This window comes from Condylura cristata, unplaced genomic scaffold (genome assembly GCF_000260355.1).
Source record: "Condylura cristata isolate star-nosed mole 26May11 unplaced genomic scaffold, ConCri1.0 scaffold00021, whole genome shotgun sequence".
Lineage (NCBI taxonomy): Eukaryota > Metazoa > Chordata > Mammalia > Eulipotyphla > Talpidae > Condylura > Condylura cristata.
Window position 1 is genome coordinate 21891684 of NW_004567122.1, and position 17502 is coordinate 21909185.

The 17502-nt window shown below is 35.2% G+C and overlaps 1 protein-coding gene across 1 annotated transcript in view; it reads left to right on the plus strand.

Annotated features, from left to right (window-relative positions):
- The window catches only part of ADAMTS19 (ADAM metallopeptidase with thrombospondin type 1 motif, 19), a 197011-nt gene that overhangs the window by 35163 nt on the left and 144346 nt on the right, over positions 1-17502 (plus strand). Inside the window, exons 3-4 of the mRNA XM_004686504.1 lie at positions 7732-7897; positions 16706-16878. Of these exons, the coding sequence (XP_004686561.1) occupies positions 7732-7897; positions 16706-16878 (339 nt within the window). The remainder of the gene's footprint in view (positions 1-7731; positions 7898-16705; positions 16879-17502) is intronic.

A 17502-nucleotide genomic window follows, 5' to 3' on the forward strand; every position in this document is an offset into this window, starting at 1 on the left:
CCCTCCCTGGTAGCTCAGTGGGTTAAAGGACAGCACTGCAGTGAGTGAGCCTTAGCCACTTCAGTGTGAGTTCCATTTCCTGATCAACGGTTAGCTGAAGACCTCCACTCCCCTCACCAGTGTACTTCATTGGTCTGCTCCCCACTCTGTCTCCACTGCCCCTGCACCCTCTAGCCTGCATTCCAGTTCTGTATGCACAAATAAAGTAATCTTAAAAAAAAAAAAAAGAAAAAGAAATTGTAATGGCGTTAATACTGTGGTCAAACGAAAACTTCTATTAAAAATAAAATTGGGCAGACAAAGCAGCATTGGAAATTCGAGAAGGAAAAATGTAATTTTACTCTCAATGGAATCATGGTAGAATGAGTAGGAAATTCTAAGAGCAGTCAATTAGCATATTTCTTTTACATAAAAAACAAAGAATATATTTAACATTCCCAGAGCCACTGATACATCCCAAGCTTTGACCAGTACTGCATCCAAATACTGCCTTCATCTTGCTCCACTGATTGGGACTTCCTGGAAAGGGAAAGCAGCCTGTTAAGTGTCCTAAAATGTTTATGTCAAATATAAAGTTTGTTTACACAATTGAAATTTGTTATGGCTTCATATGAAATTCTCAGAACAATTAGTGTACTTCTTTACATCAAAAACAAAGAGTATATTTATAAAGAGTAAGTGGGAAAACAAAGCTGGAGAGATAGATGTATCATAACCTTCAATCTTCTATACCCTTACTTAGGATTTGAAGTTTATGTTTGTATTCGTAAAGGGAAAGCATTAGAAGGATTGAGTCAGGATGAGTATTTAGTATTAGACAGTGAGTTATATGGAGTGTCAGAAGTACATTATCATACAGATTTATGTATACAGAGAGATTACACAAAGGCATGAAAAACCACTCCCAATTACATGGGACATTTATTTGAATAAAGCATGAAGCAAACTTATAGTATTATAATTATGTCCTATCTTATACTATAGTACATTTTAAATTAAACAGCATTTTATGTACATGATAACATTACATCAAAGAAAATACTTAAGAAAATAAAGCCAAATGTATAGACATTAAGATTGTATAGAGCATTACATATATTGATTTGAATGTTATAAAGCAGATGTTAATACCAGATCCTTTCAGCAACTTCAGTCACTGCTGTTTAGAAGTAAAAATACTTGTGCAACTTTTTTTTTTAAAGATTTATTTATTTATGTGTATAAGCAGGTGTACAGGCCAGAGGTGCAGGAGTGATGAGAGGATTCACCAGAGACAGAGTGGAGAGCAGAACAGGCCGACTGACCAAGTACACTGCTGAGGGGAGCAGCGGGTGGGTCAGGAGAGTTCTGCAGCACCTTGTAGGTCACCTCCGGACTGGGATCCGACTCGCGCTGAAATGGCTTTAGCTGTGCTTTAACCCGCTGTGCCACCAGAGAGGGCCCAGAACACTTCGCTCTCTCTTTTTTAAATAATGTAATACTTTATTTTTACATCATTTTGTGCATTTTTTTCATCTCAGTTGTAATCCCTGTGGACTTCCCATCACCAATTCACCCATGTGCCATCACCATAGTCCAGTGTATTTCCTAACCTGCACTGTTTTTTACCCCATTTCCCTTTCCATTCCCATAAAATGTCTCTGGTATATAGCTGGTTCGTTATACACCTGCTATGAGTGAAACCGTCGGGTATTTTTCCTTTTCTTTCAGGCTTATTTCACTAAGCATGATCTTTTCCAGCTCCATCCATGTTGCTGCAAAAGGCATGTGTTTATTTATTTATTTATTTTGGTTGCTGAGTAATATTCCATAGTGTATATGTACCACATCTTTTTAATCCAGTCATCCACTTTTGGGCATTTGGGCTGTTTCCATATCTTTCCAATTGTAAATAAAGCAGCAATAAACATGGGCGTGCAGGTATCTTTTTCAATCAGTGTTTTTGTGTCTTTTGGGTAGATACCTAGGAGTGGGATTGCTGGGTATAGGGAAGCTCCATGTTTAGCAGTTTGAGGAACCTCCAAACAGTTTTCCATAGTGGTTTTACTAGTTTGCATTCCCACCAGCAGTGGGAGAGTTCCTTTTTCTCCACATCCTTGCCAACATTTGTTACTAGTTGTTTTAAGATGTGCCATTCTCACTGGGGTGAGGTGGTATCTCATTGTGGCTTTAATTTGCATCTCCCTTATTACAAGTGATGTTGAACATTTTTTCATATGTTTGTTGGCCATCTGCATTTCCTCTTTGGAGAAGTGTCTTTTTAGCTCTTCTGCCCATTTTTTGATGGGGTGGTTTATTTTTGTTGAATTTCATCAGTTCTATGTTTATCGCTAGTTTTGTGTGAGAAAATTTTTTCCCAAATCATTGGGATGTCTGTTTTTTGCAATGTCTCTTTTACTGTACAGAAGCTCTTTAACTTGCTGTTGTCCCATTTATTTATCCTTGCCTTCACTGTCGTTGCATTAGGTGCTGTATCTTTAAAGATGTTGCTGAAGTGTATGTTGCTAAGTGTTTGGCCCATCTTTGCTTCCAGGTATTTTATGGTTTCTGTTCTTATGTCTAGGTCTTTAATCCACTTCGAGTTGATTTTTGTGACTGGAGTGAGGCAATGATCTAGTTTCATTTTTTTGCATGTAGCTTCCCAGTTTTCCCAGCACCACTTGCTTAACAAACTTTCCTGTTCCATTGTATCTTCTATGTTCCTTTGTCAAAGATTAGCTGCCCATAAACCTGTGGGTTTATATCTGGGTTTTCTATCTGAATCCACTGGTCAGTATGTCTGTTCTTGTTCTAGTACCATACACTTTTGATTATTATGGCTTTGTAGTATAGCTTGAAGTTTGGGATTATAATGCCTCCATTCTCTTCTTAGTCATGAGAGTTTTGGCTATTTGAGGCCTTTTGTTGTGGAACACTGTTTCTTAAGTGCACCTTACAGTTGGCTGGCAGACCCATCGTCATCAGACTTCAGACTGACTTTTGTTTTCCTTTAAAAACTCTGTCATTGGATATTTTCAGTGTATGGGCTCATTTTTAGGTGACATTTCCCTATTTTTCTGCTCAAGGCATGCACCTATTTTCTTGGCTGTTTCCTAGACTGCACTTCCTCTTTGCCCCTGCTCATCAGTATCTCCTCTCATCTGGAGTAACCTTGCCCCCCACCCCTTCGTATGTAAATTCTTCTTTCCTTTAAGACTTTTATACCCCAAAGGTAGAATGATCTGCTGCCTTTTTCTTGTGTATCACCACTTACACTATTTAATTCTTGTGATATGCTGTATATTTAAAAAAACAAGAAAGCAAAAAAGAAAAAATCCTTGGTCTTCCTGGTGGTGCAGGTGTTAGGTCTCAGCACCATCAAAGTATGAGTAGCACTCATCCAGCCAGGGAACTGACCCACATGGTACAATAGGTCTCTCTGTCTTCATCAGCTACCCACTCTGTCTCTGGTAAATTCCCTTAGCCCCTCCGAACCCCGCACCTCTGGCCTACACACCAGCACCTGTATACATGAATAAATTAATCTCTCTCTTTCTTTCTTTTTAAAAATAGCTTATTGTCAAAGATTCTAATAGTATGCAGTTTGAGCCACAAAATCAGTCAGATCACTGAACATTTTTCAAGAAGACCAAAGGTCTGGAATATTTTCAGAAAGGAACATAGGAGAATGAAGAGAAACCAAGGGATAATTATAGTAGTGATTCAATTGTGTGAATGAATGGGGAGTGAGGCAATGGAGGTGAAAGAGTTAGCCTTGTAGAAAGTGCTGTTTTTTTCTGACTTTTCAGTTATTTTTTAGTTATGTTTACATTATATGTTTAGAATCTATTAACTGACCATAATTATTTTGGATGTGAGCAAATGAAACATATATGGTAAGTTGAAGCAAGTGTATATAAATGTCTGTGTACTTTCACTAGAGCCTAGTTCATGTTGTGTTAAGGATTTGGTGGTAGTGTCAACACAGCTATGGGGACCCATATTAATGGTTGCTTGAAAAGACACAACAGCATCTAAGTAGAAGAAAATTTGATTTATAAAAAAAAAAGTAGAGGTTTATTCATTTATGCATATAATTGGAGTATAAGCCAGAGATTCAGGGGGTGAGAAGATTCACTAGAGACAAAAGGGGGAGCAAAATAGGCAGATGTACTGAAATATATTGCTGAGGGGAGCAGTGGATGAGACAGGAGATGTCTGCTGTGCCACATGTGGGTCATCTCCCTGGCTGGGGACAGAACTCATATTGCAGTGCCTGTGGAGTTTCATAGTGTTGCATCTTAACCCCTTGCACCACCAGGAAGGCCCCTAAAGGAAAAAGTTTAAAACATCAGAATCAATAAGAACAGAAACAGCTGCTATAATAGTAACTTTGCAAAATGTGGACATTGTTGCTAAATTGTCAAATCAAAGAATAATGTTAAGTGATATAGTATAGATATTGTCCTGCCTGTAACTGTTCATGTTAGTGGAAATAAGTCAGCTGTTAAATTTCATTCCCTGAAACATCTCAGTATTTAAGCTCATTTTGAAAAATCTAAAGTGGATTATCTAGAGAAAATGCTTACATAGTTTGCATTACTCCAAATAATGCATAATACTCTGTTAATTCATGTGTTTTATGTGTGTCTACAACTAAAAGGACAATGTCTGTTATTGTGAGAGTCGCCTAGTTGTTGATGTCTAACACAGTGGTGAGATCCAGGAAGCTTTATATGGATTCATGTTTCTCCATGGCATGTAAAATCAGTGTAAATAAAATAAAAACCTGACTCCTATGGGCATATAATATAACCCAAAAATCCGCCTTAAAAAATGTCAGTATCTTGAAAGATACCAGCCCCACTTTAGCACTTTTTGTGTTAGTGGTTAGGATGGTTTCAGGTCTCAGATAGAAAAACTTCTTGAAGAAAGAACACTGAAGACACCATGTTCAATGTGCCCTGAGTGACGAGCGTCTGCTCGCTTTGGTCAGACAGTAAATATGTGTTCAGTGGATGAGTCACCATTTAGAACTTTGCCAACATTTTTTTTCCTTTTAGAAATGGTCTTTTCATTTTAAAAATTATAGATAAAACCCTAACTTATAAGATAATTTGATCTTATAAAAGGGTTTCCAGATCCTAACTTAAAAATAATTTATTTCATACTTGATTTAGTGTTTTAATATGGGAATGAGTAATATTTGATTCTTGCACATTGAATTCTTTTATTCCATACTTAAATATGAAAATGTTTATATTATGTTTATCTTTAATAAAAAATAAAAATGATGGAGGTCATTTATAGAGCAACTACTCATTATCAGAGCCTCTGATAAGAGCTTTGCATGTGCTTTGGAAAAATGAATCTTCCAGTTTACCATATGATTCTGTTGTAAAAATAAAAGTGCTGTAACTTTCATATAATTCATTGCTAATAGTAGGAGCCCAAATAATCTTAATCCAGACTCTGCTCTTGGGAAGATTAAATTTTATATGAGAATACTGCAGTTATATTTCGTAGGGTTTGTTACAAATCTACTCATGCTTATAACCTATTGAAAAAAATGTATCACATTAAAAAAATTTTAGGGAAACTGAGCATGTTTACCAGACATGTGTATGTAGCTAATACTCAGCTAACAAGTGTTAATAGTAATAACAATTGTTACTTTAATCATCAGCCACTGTCAATTTTGTTGGTGGCCTGGAATATTGATGAACCTCAGAATCACAATAATATGTAAGATAAATACAACATTTTCTCAAAATTTTCCAACCTGAATCAATGATATCATTTATCCCCACTCTATGTGTAGATGAATTATCTTTTTAGATATCCTTAATTTTTTAAATATTTGATACTTTTTCTCCATAAATTACAATAGATTCCAGGGAACACATTTTGGATTACGTGTTACTTCTTTGAAATCCAGTTAAGATTCACATATAAAAGAATTAAAAAGTATATGGAAAATGAAAGATTAAAAAAATGCAAGTATATGAAAATGAGAAGTCATATTAAAATCAAAAAATAAAGGACCCAAATAAAAGAATCATTAGTGTACATCTTTTTCTGTGTTACCCCACCCTAAGCTGATATGTACATGTCCTTTGTGTGTGTGTGTGTGTGTGTGTGTGTGTGTGTGAGTTAGGCAGAGAGAAGGGAGAAGAGAGCGAAGAGAAGCAGTGATAAAATTGATAGAACTCAGTAGTTGAGAATTTTATTAGATATAATCATACAATAGAATACAGTTGAGGGCTCTTAGATTTATTCTTAGTTCTTATGTAGTGTCAGTTTTATACAAAATTATATGAGCAATCAGTCTTTTTACTGAAGTTACAATATACTTTATTAATTAAAACAATATGCTTTTTTATTGTTTTAAGATTTATTCATACAGAACTGGGGTACAAGCCAGAGGTACAGGAGTGGTGAGAGGCTTCACCAGAGACAGTGGAGAGCAGAACAGGCAGATTGACGAAATACACTGCTGAGGGGAGCAGTGGGTGGGTCAGGAGAGGTCTGCTGTGCTGTGTGCCACCTTCTGGGCAGGGGATTGAACTTGACTGAAGCTGCTGCAGCCAGCTTGCAGTCCTCATCCTAATTAGCCCTTTGCACCACCAGGGAGGGCCCTAAAACAGTATATTTATAAGGAAAACATTTTTTAAGTATGTTTAATAACTTTGGAAGAAATACTGTGTTTAAAGAAGTGATAATGTAATTACTGTGATACTGATATGTAGATCAAATGAAAATGAAATATATGCAATTTTCATGTTTAAAATAGAAATAAAAACTTTGATATTAGTAGGTATAAATAATGTAGTTTCTAAGTAATTATCTATTTAAAACCATTTAATAAAGAGGTAACAGAATAGTCAAATATATATATATATACACACATATATATGTATATATATATATATATATATAGTAATCACAGTTAACTAAAATGATAAAAATGGAATAGATCAAATCACATGTTTTTCTATGTGGAATATTTTCCTCATTATAATGCAAATCTAATTTTTTAAAAAGGAAGGAAAGAAAGGATTAGATTTAACTTCCATATATTAAAAGGCTTAACTTGAATCTGTTAAAAGGATACCTATTTGTAACAAGTTCTTTCCATTAATAGTAATCTTATGTGACATTTTTAACTCTGTCCACATTGGTTAACTCTTAAAACATGCCACTGTATGAAATTAAATGTTTATGTAAGTGGTGGTTCGCTCTGTCTCTAGTTCATTCTTCCAACATTTAAAAAAGGTTTTATAGACATTTTTAAGAATTTATACCATAATGTCACTGGTAGACCTCCTAATTTGTGATATGATACTTGAACCTCTTTTATTTAAAATGATGTTAAAAAGTTGAACTGTGTGCTGTATGCAATTAAAAATTGTCTTACTCTTCTGTACATGTTGTACATGTAAGTGACCCCATGGGTCTCCCAAAGTGAGCCTTTAACATTCCAGAATTTTTACTGTGCATCTGTTGCTGGCTTCTAGCCTCCCACCCACACAGGCTAATACTAACTAAATGAAGTTTATGCTAGTGCAATAAAGTACATAAAGATGAAGTAATAAAATGGGAAGACAGTAATCTTCTTAATAAGATTGCTAAAACTAGCTTCACTACAAGACTCTCTGAACATATGTGAAAGGAAATAGTATATATGAGTAGAACTTAGAAAGTAATTTATTTAAATGGTTTTTCTTATCTTTTTAATGTTATGTATTCCAGATGGGATTTATACAGCTCAATGAGGACTTCATATTTATTGAACCACTCAATGATACAGTGGCCATTACGGGTCACCCACACCGTGTATATAGGCAGAAAAGGTCCATGGAGGAAAAAGCCAAAGAGGAATCACCTCCTCACAGTCCTTCCTGTGGTGTCATTTCAGGTAATGCCTTCTTCTGCAAAGATTTAACTAAATATGCAATCAGAGATGAATTCTTTTAAAATCCCATCTTTTCTTTCTTCTTCACCTTCTCTCTCCATCCAACTTTTCCTGTTTTTGATATGGAACCTCTGTTAGTATCAAACATATATACTTAGACTTTCTTTTAGTTTTCTATGAAGCACTATATTTTTATATAGAAAAGAGAAAGCTCAAAAGCACCTCACCTGAGATTAATATATAACCTGCCCTATATCTCTCTTGAATTATGAAGTGTTCCTCATGGGATAATGTTCACTTCACTGGAATAGAAATGACACAGAGAGATTCCAGATACACTGAAACTGAATACTGTGAGCTCATGGCCTTACTTTAGTCCAGCTCTATGAGAACATCACAGATAGCTCCACTCTTTCACCAGAAGAATCTTCTACTTTTTTTTAAATTGAGCCTAATAAAAATAATCATGGTGATTAAAATTAACAGAGGAATTAACAGTAAGACCAGTTAAGATTTATACCTTTGCGTTTTATTTGTAGTATTAGAAGACCTTAAATTTGAAAGTATTAAATCCTTGTCTGCTAGTTATATTCAGGAGTAAAGTGGGGGTGACTGTGCACTTCTAGACCTGTGGCACTTGGCCACATTGTAAGGAAAGGGAATGAGTTCTGTTTCATAAAAGGAACTGAATGTCCTAACCTGCATTCAGAAAAAAACTTACTAGCTACCTTAGGAAAAAGGTTGTAGCCATTAATCGAGACCCCTCAGAGTATATTAACTAGAGAGAAGAATATTTCCAGTTAGCATCTGGGGAAATACAAGTATATTGAAGTATTTTTAATGTAAAACTTTGAAATTTGGTATAAATTTAAAATTAGGTGCTATGCAATGGAATACTATTCAGCAATCATAAAAGATAAACTCTTGCAACTGTAAACCAAGACATTCTACAGGGCAGAGAGGGGAACAGGATCAAAACTGAGATGGGAAGAGCACATGGGACTGTGGTGATGGCATGTGGGTGAAGTGGTGGTGGGAAGCCCACAGGGGTTATAACCAAGATGAAAAAAAATGCACAAAATGAAGAATGAGGTTAAAAAAAATTAAAAATAAATAAATGAAAACTTCAGTTACTATTATTGTTGAATTGGGTATCTGATAAAAAATAAGTGAAGTATTGATGATAACTTAATCCTTAATTAAATCCTTAATCCTCAATCCTCAATTAAATTTGGGGGAACACCACTACTTAATACATTGTTAGCCTTGTTGAAATTCTATTATACTTAATAAACCTCAATTAAATAATTTTAAAATTACCTACAACTCATGTATGCCACTAAGTGAAAAATATCTAACTATCTTAACTTACCTAATTTGAATTGATGGTGTTTTTAACTCGTTGTGATCATAGTATATGTGTAATAAAGAATAAAAAAAACAAACAAACATAAACTCTTGCCATTCGCAGCAACGTGGTTGGAGCTGGAAAGGATTATACTAAATGAAATAAGCCAGAAGGGAAAAGAAAAAAATATCAGATGGTTTCATTTATAGGAGGAATATAAGGGAACCAGATAAAGATCAGGAAATAATAATAAATGAATAATCAAAATTAGCATGTAACCATAAATCTGAGACACTCTGCAAAGGGGACTGGGGAGAGAGCACAAGGGACTGTGGTGATGGTTCTCTGGTGAATTGGTGGTGGGAATTTGATGGGGATTATACCCGAGAGGAGAAAGCAAACATTGTAGAAATAAAATTAGTGTTACTATAGGCCATAGGACACTCACTTCAGCAGTGTTCTGGGGTGTCGAAATAGAGAAAGAATTAATATGTTTTTGTTGTTTAATGTATTTAAGTTGTTACCTGTTTTCTTTTGGGAAAGCTCATGGTATCAGGCTTTGTGATATTTATCTTCAAAAGTGGTTTAAGGGTAACAGCACATGCCATGTTCTTCACTGTACCCATCAAGGCCAATTTAAATAAGATGCATCCTTCCTGTATTTCCTAAGAGTTGTTAGACACTAAGGAGATAAAAACACTGATGAGACTCAAAGCATTATGAACAAGCAAAAGAAAATCACTTGTATTGTGAAACAGTGACAGAGGCAAGAGCAGCTTGAGTCTAGTCCCTTTAATGAGCTATGTTGACAATCTGTACTATGCAGCTTTTGAATCATAGTGAGATCCAGCTGTTGTAACTACTCATGTACATGCATGACACAAAGCAGACTTTGTTAGTCAATGCACATGGAGGAAATGTTTCTAGAAGACTCTATTTTAATAGGTTTATAAAGCATAAATATATGGTTCATATTTGGCATAAATTCATAGTTTATATTTGGAAAACATTCTTCACAATTTTTTTTTCATGTGTGACTGTTATATATTAATATTGACCTATTTGGATCAAACATTTGTGTGCAAGGAGGGCTGCACTGTCATCAGCTGGACAAATTACTGAGTTTACCTATTTTCAGATGCTTTTTAGAGGTCTAGAATTTTTAAGTCAGTAGTTGTGAATTAAAATACTCACTTCTTCCTACTGATATCATACTGTAGCTCTTCCCTTTTGACTTGAGGCTGATATACTAACATACTGAACATATGCTGCACTTTTAGATAATCCATACTATAATCCTGAAAGCATTTGCCTTTACACAAAGAAATCATGATGTTTACTTGTATCCAGAGTGGTTTTAACTGTATTCCCCTTCATAATCTGAATGACTGAAGTTTATTCTTCTACATGTATTGATTGCATGATACTTTTTTCATACTTTAGGATGACTTTGTTGTATTTTCTAGAAAGTTAATACAAAGCAGAAAACACTTGAACTTGACAGTCAAGGGTCCCAGGTTTGAGGCACAGCTTTAGTGAGTTATTTTCCAGTCCTCTCAGAATCTTACACATTGACTTTTTTATTTGCAACTAAGCACAACCAATCATCTCACAAGTGTGCAGCTATATAGCACAGTTTTTCTTCTCAAGAGATGAGCATTGTATCATTGTGTATAAAACGGTAAATGAGCAATTGCATTATAGCCTGTAAGAATAAGACAGACTCAACTTCTAAAACTTTAATGTTGCAGGGGTGATAAGCCTCAGATATTTAGAATTTATTGAACCTACAGAGAAAGGAGGGAACAGAGTGTGCTACTTAAGAACATAAACTATGGCATCATATTGCCTGTGTTCACGTTCCTGTGCTGCTACTACTAAGCTGTGTGACCTTGGAAAGCTTACCTTACCTTTCAAAATACTCAAAATGGAGATGGAGATGGAGATGCCTGTTGTGAGAATTAACTGAGCTAACTTTGAAAATGAAATGCATACCTGAAATTTTAAACTTAGGTTGTTAGAAAGAGCATCTCAGGCAGAAGAAACAGGTATAATGTATAGAGGTATAATGAGCCAAATGTGTGCAACATGAGCATGAGATGTAACCCTTAACAGGCAGATAATGACAGACTGTGCCCTGGTCAGGACTCTCTGGAGAATGTGGTCTTGGAAGATTTTAGCCAGGCAGCTGACATTATTAATAAATATTCTTTCACATGTTAGTATAAACTTATGATTATGTCTAGAACTTGTGTGAACAAAAAAGAAATTTTATGGACTTGAAGAAAACATATCTGTAAGGGATCTGAGAAGCACATAGACATCATCTCTATTCTTAGCACTAATCTAACCAGGCGACCGCTGAAATAGTTTCCACATGCCATCCATCACAGTTGTGGAGATTATTGTCACTGTGTGGAGGGCATTACCAAGAGTACACATGGAGTGTTGGCAAATACATTTTAACATGTATCTAACTGAGTGATGTGGCATCGACTGTGTTGTCTATGCACACACCTGGGTAAAAATGTTCTGAAGATTAAGGAAATAAAGAATGAGCTCAGCATAGCTGATATAGACAATGAGGACATCAAAGGCAGCAAGTTCATAAAAAGATTAGTTCGACATGCATGATTTTCACACACAATGGCTAACTTGTTTGATGTCTTGTACCATGAAGTTGAGATTGTTAAGAAATGTTAAAATATTCCAGGTAGCATATTTAAATGTAACATGCAAATTGCTGTATAGTACACTGCTCTTTCAGGGTCAGCACAGCTGTCACTAGGTGGGGTGTTAATGGAAACAAACTTCTATTTCTCTCTTAGATAACCTGTCTACTACTTGTGGCGCAGTTAAAAAGCTTTTCATTTTACAGTTAAATTACTCCCCTTCATTTCTATTTGAGCTCTCCTTTTATTTTCTTCTCGTTCTCCTTTGTGGGCATCCCTCCTCCCATGTATGCACCCCTTAAGTCAGGCATTTCCCAGGACTTCTCCTTTCCTTTCTGCTTTGCACTCCACATGATTTCTGGGCGCGATACAGTCCAGACCCATGGGTTGAACCTCACTTATGCGTGATTAGTTCCAAACTCTATCTCCATTTTAACCTCTCTCCTGACTGCCAGAGTTTAGTAACTTGTATTTAGATCTCTCTCTGGCACATCAGACTCACTAAATCTAAAGCTAAGTCCATCTTTCCTCCTTAATTCTGATGTTGATATCCCCCATTATCTAACTAGGCTCTTGTAAGAAGTAAGAACTACACTTAAATCAAAACAAAAACAGCAACAAGAAAGTAATTCTAATTACCCTTTCATTCATTTTATTTTATATAATTTTTAAAGATTTATTTATACCTACAGAACTAGGGTACAGGCCTCAGGTCAGAGGATTCACTAGAGACAGAGTGGGCACAGAACAGACAGATCCATGAAGCACACTGCTGTAGGGGAGCAGTGGGTGAGACAGGGGAGGTCGTCTGTGCCATGTGGATCATCTCCGGGGCTGGGGCCAGCTTGTAGTACTGCTCCTTAACCTGCTGTGCCACCAGAGAAGGCCTATTTTTATCATTTACAGATTATTTATACACACAAGAACTGGGGTATAGGCCAGAGATGTGGGGGATGAGAGGATTCTCCAGAGACAGAGTAAGGAGCAGAACAGGAAGTTCTACTGAAACACATTGCTGAGGGCAGCAGTGGGCAGGTCAGGAGAGGTCTGCCATGCCATGTGGGTCAGCTCCCTGGTCAGGGATTGAACTCATGCTACACTTAACCCGTTGCACCACCAGGAAGGCCCTCAGTCTGTTTTATTAAGTATACTGGTAATATTGTGTCATTTCTAATATTGTGCTAAGTCACCTCATCCTCTGTTCTTACTATGGCATGATTTCAACATGGAAGATCATGTCCATCTAGACTATTAGGAGATCTTTTTCTTTATATGTCTCTCCATGTAATGATATATAAAATTATATAGATGTAGATATAGATAGATATGCACTAATATCTTCATATGTAGGTCTATGTATAAATCGCCTATGAACACATATAAATAACTTCTCATAATTAGTTCATAGTGTTGACTTAGCGAAGATGAATCTTCAGTATATGTGTGGGAATGTTCCCTACTACATACTAAGTTTATGTAATGATATGTTAACATTTAATTGTAGGTAGGACTGAGATTACTATTAAACTATATATTACATTCTTAATTATCCTAGATCTCAGTATATTATTAAACCCAGTGTCTATTTTTGTTCTTCATCACAGTCTTTGGTGTTGACTACTGGTACTAAATCTGGATCCATGAACTTTTAACAAGTGATTATTTTCCAGGTGGCTATTGCCGTTTTTATCCTTCTATTCTGCTTTCTTTCATGTATAGTATGTTTATTTTTAATTAAAAGAGGAATCCTGGCATTTGTTTCTATAATCCTGTGATCAGTTAATAGACTCCCTTGATATTTGGGTAATACTTGGTTAGTTGAATGTATTTTTAATCTGAGACTATAATAAAAAAAAGCAAAATGTTACAAACTACAGAAACATCAGAGACTAGTAAAATTTCCTGCAGTGGTGGGAGGGATCAATTTCATGTTAGATCTCAGAGCTAATTCAGTTTAACCTAGAAGTCTATACCAGAAGGAAACCAGTAATTCAAAAATGCAGTGATAAATTAATGCTGCCATAAAGAAAAGATGTTAGAGTCAAGGAAGGAGGAGTAGTGAGTAAAATAAATCTAAGTGACTTTGCAAGTAAAACAGAACAGAACCAGTGATGAGACTTATGGAATACATCAGAAACCAAGACGGACTGAAACAATGAAAACATTTGTCAGAATCTAGGAATGACTAAGTGAACACACATTTACTTCCATGGGACTCCAGTAAACACATTTACTTCTGGAATGAAATAAAATTATAGTAAAGAAATATAAATGATGTCAGCTCAGAAGTACAATAAGAAGGGAAAGGAGATAATAGTGATTTAGTGACAGTAACAGAATTCTGGTAAATAGTGAGAAGATGATACTTAATTTAGTATTTAGAACAGATGATAAGTTAGCAATAGGTTGTGGACATAGTTGTGTAACAGTTGCCTTGTATTCTTTGTTTCCTATAATGGCATGTAAATTATACCTCAAGAAAGCTGGTTAAAACCATAAATTCATTATTGAAGTACCACATGCATGTGGGAAGTTGAACCAGTGTCCAAATGCTGAAGTTTCTGAAAAATGCATGGACTTCTAGCTACTCCCCATATCAGAGAATAGATTGTCAGTTCAGTAGTGGTGGGTGTGGTGTGGTAAAATACACCTCAAGGGTATGATGCTGTGCCTCTAATAATATACATTTTAAATCAATGTTACCTCAAACAAACAAACAAAAAGAGATAAAAATAGCATGCACGCATAAATAAAAAATAACAACACCACAGATATTCCCCTGTGGCCATTCCCAGGCATCCATTTCTCACACCCCAAGATATTATTTATACTGACTTCTAACCCATGACTTCACAGTTTTTCATGTTTCTGTAGATGGAATATACTCATCATTGACTTCTTTAGCTCAGCATTATGTTTATCCATATGCTTGCATATTGTAGTTGACTCATTTTCATTGCTATATAGCTTTCCATTGTATGAGTATGCCAGCATTTCTATAGCCATTCTATTTGTGATGATTATTTAAACTATTTAGAATAGTGTGCATGGGGTTTTATGCATTTCTGATGAGTATCATTTTAGATAATTGGGTATGCAAATGTTGAACTGCAGTAAGTACTACTGACAAGTTTTTCAAAGTGTTTATCCTAAATGTAAACCCCTGGCATATATGTGTGCGGTTCTTCCAATTATCTCCACATTCCTGTCAACACTTGATGTAAACATATCTTTCTTTTAGTCACTTTAAGTACTTTAATTAATTTAACTTATTGTAGTCTCATTTTGTACTTCCCTGAAGACTAATGAGCTTGAGCACCTTCTCATGTGCCTATTAGCCAACTTCCTTTTTGGAAGAAATGACTATTCAAGTCCTTTGCTAATTTTTTTCCTTTAGGATTTCTGTCATTTATATAGAGTAACTTTTTTTTTTGGCACATAAAATCTTTTCCAAAAAGATTGGGGAAATAATTGGTTTTCTAAATATTATATCAGTTTTAAGTGTACAGCATTATAATTTTACAACTTCTTGATTATACACTACATCATGACTATTTCTTTTATAGAGAAGTATTGTAAATACCTTCTCCCACTTGGTGGCATGCTTTTCATTCTAATAATGGCATATCTTAATAAACAGATATTTTACATTTTATGTAGTTACATTTATAACTACATTTATTTGTGGATACTGCTTTTATTTGGTCCTGTCTGAGGAATCTTTATTACCCTAAGGTTATAACTTCTATATGAATCTAATAAGAGTCAAACCAAATCCTTTGTAACCTTTGCATAATATTTAAGTAATTAGGGCATCTGCCTGAAATTAGGCTGTGTGAAGCCATTACTTCAGGCACTTCTTATAAGTGGTTTGAAAAGGAAAATCATGGTATCTTTTATTGACTGTACTACTTTATTTTTGTTGTCTGTGCTAGGTTTTTTTTTTTTTTTTGCTTTTTGCTTTATTACTGAAATCTTTTTTTTTAATTTTTATGTTTAATTTTACATCAATTTGTGCCTTTTTCCATTTCAGTTGTAATTCCCGTGGTCTTCCCATCACCAAATCAGCCATGTGCCATCACCATAGTTCAGTGCACTTCCCTCCCCCCACTGTTTTTGATCCCATTCCACCCCTGTAAAATGTCTCTAGTATATAGTTGTTCATTATTATTATCATTTTCTCCCCTGGTCCTTTATACTCCTGCAATGAGTGAAACCATCCCGTATTTTTCCTTTCTTTCCGGCTTATTTCACTAAGCATGATTTTTTCCAGTTCCATCCATGTTGCTGCAAAAGGCATGTGTTTTATTTTTTGTTGCTGAGTAATATTCCATCGTGTATATGTACCACATCTTTTTAATCCAGTCATCTACTTTTGGGTTGTTCCCATGTTTTTCCTATTGTAAATAAATCTTCAGTAAACATGGGGATGCAGTGTTTTTGTGTCTTTTAGGTAGATACCTAGGAGTGGGATTGCTGGTCATATGGAAGCTCCACTTTTATGTGCTAGAAGTTTTTACTAATGTGATCTTATTATGAGCTATCAATACTCTATAATGTATATGTGATTATTACTCATTTTATAGATGGGTCACTGAGGTTAAGTGGCTGACACTAGTTTCCTATTAGCAGTGTAATTGGTGGAAGATTAGCCTGTCTGACTTCAGAATTACACTCCCAAAATCAACTGCCCCTTTCAAGTCATGTGTGTGCAGGAAACTTAGAGTTCCAAATGTTCTGTTGACTTTGTCAAGGTGGAGGTACATTTGAACATTCATTTCTCTGTTACAGATAAAGGAAGAACTAGATCTAAAAAAATAACAGAAAGTGGAAGAGGGAAACGATATTCATACAAATTACCTCAGGAGTACAACATAGAGACTGTAGTGGTCGTAGAGCCAGCAATGGTTTCCTATCATGGAGCAGACGCGGCCAGGAGATTCATTCTAACCATCTTAAATATGGTAGGCAAACTTTAAAGTGCGCTTGGGATTTTTTCAAGAAAACTCTAAGGAAGAAATGTGTGAGTATAATGAAGTTCTTTAAAAATTAACTCGTTACTGTTCTTTCTATTTTTGACATCAGTAAAGAAGCAACACCCAAATTTAGATCTACCTAAATGATACATATTAAAAGAGGTGTCCAAATAATAATTCATAGCTTCTAGTAAAGAAGCACCCTATTATTAATTTTGATGTAGCAAAACTTTATTATTTTTTATCTCTTTTAGTCACCTGTTTCTTTTATCAAGGGTATTTGTTGCAATTAGCAAAAAAGCTATAATATTGCTTTATATGCACGGCCTTCCCAAAAGTATTACAGATTATGATGGGGAACAAAAGCAGGTTAGTAATATACTGAATTTCTGTATACATTTATGTAAATTGTATGTCAGAGACATTTGTTTATATATAATAGTTAATAGTTACCTTAACCAACTGAATCACATTAATTTTGGTTGTTAGTTTCTAGATGCAGAAGTCTTTGTACCCAGCATTTTATGCAAACTTCTAACAATTAACCCTTGACTCAATTGCATGCCCTGTTAGGCATACCCCTTTGAAGGAAGAATTAGTTGTAGTGGGATG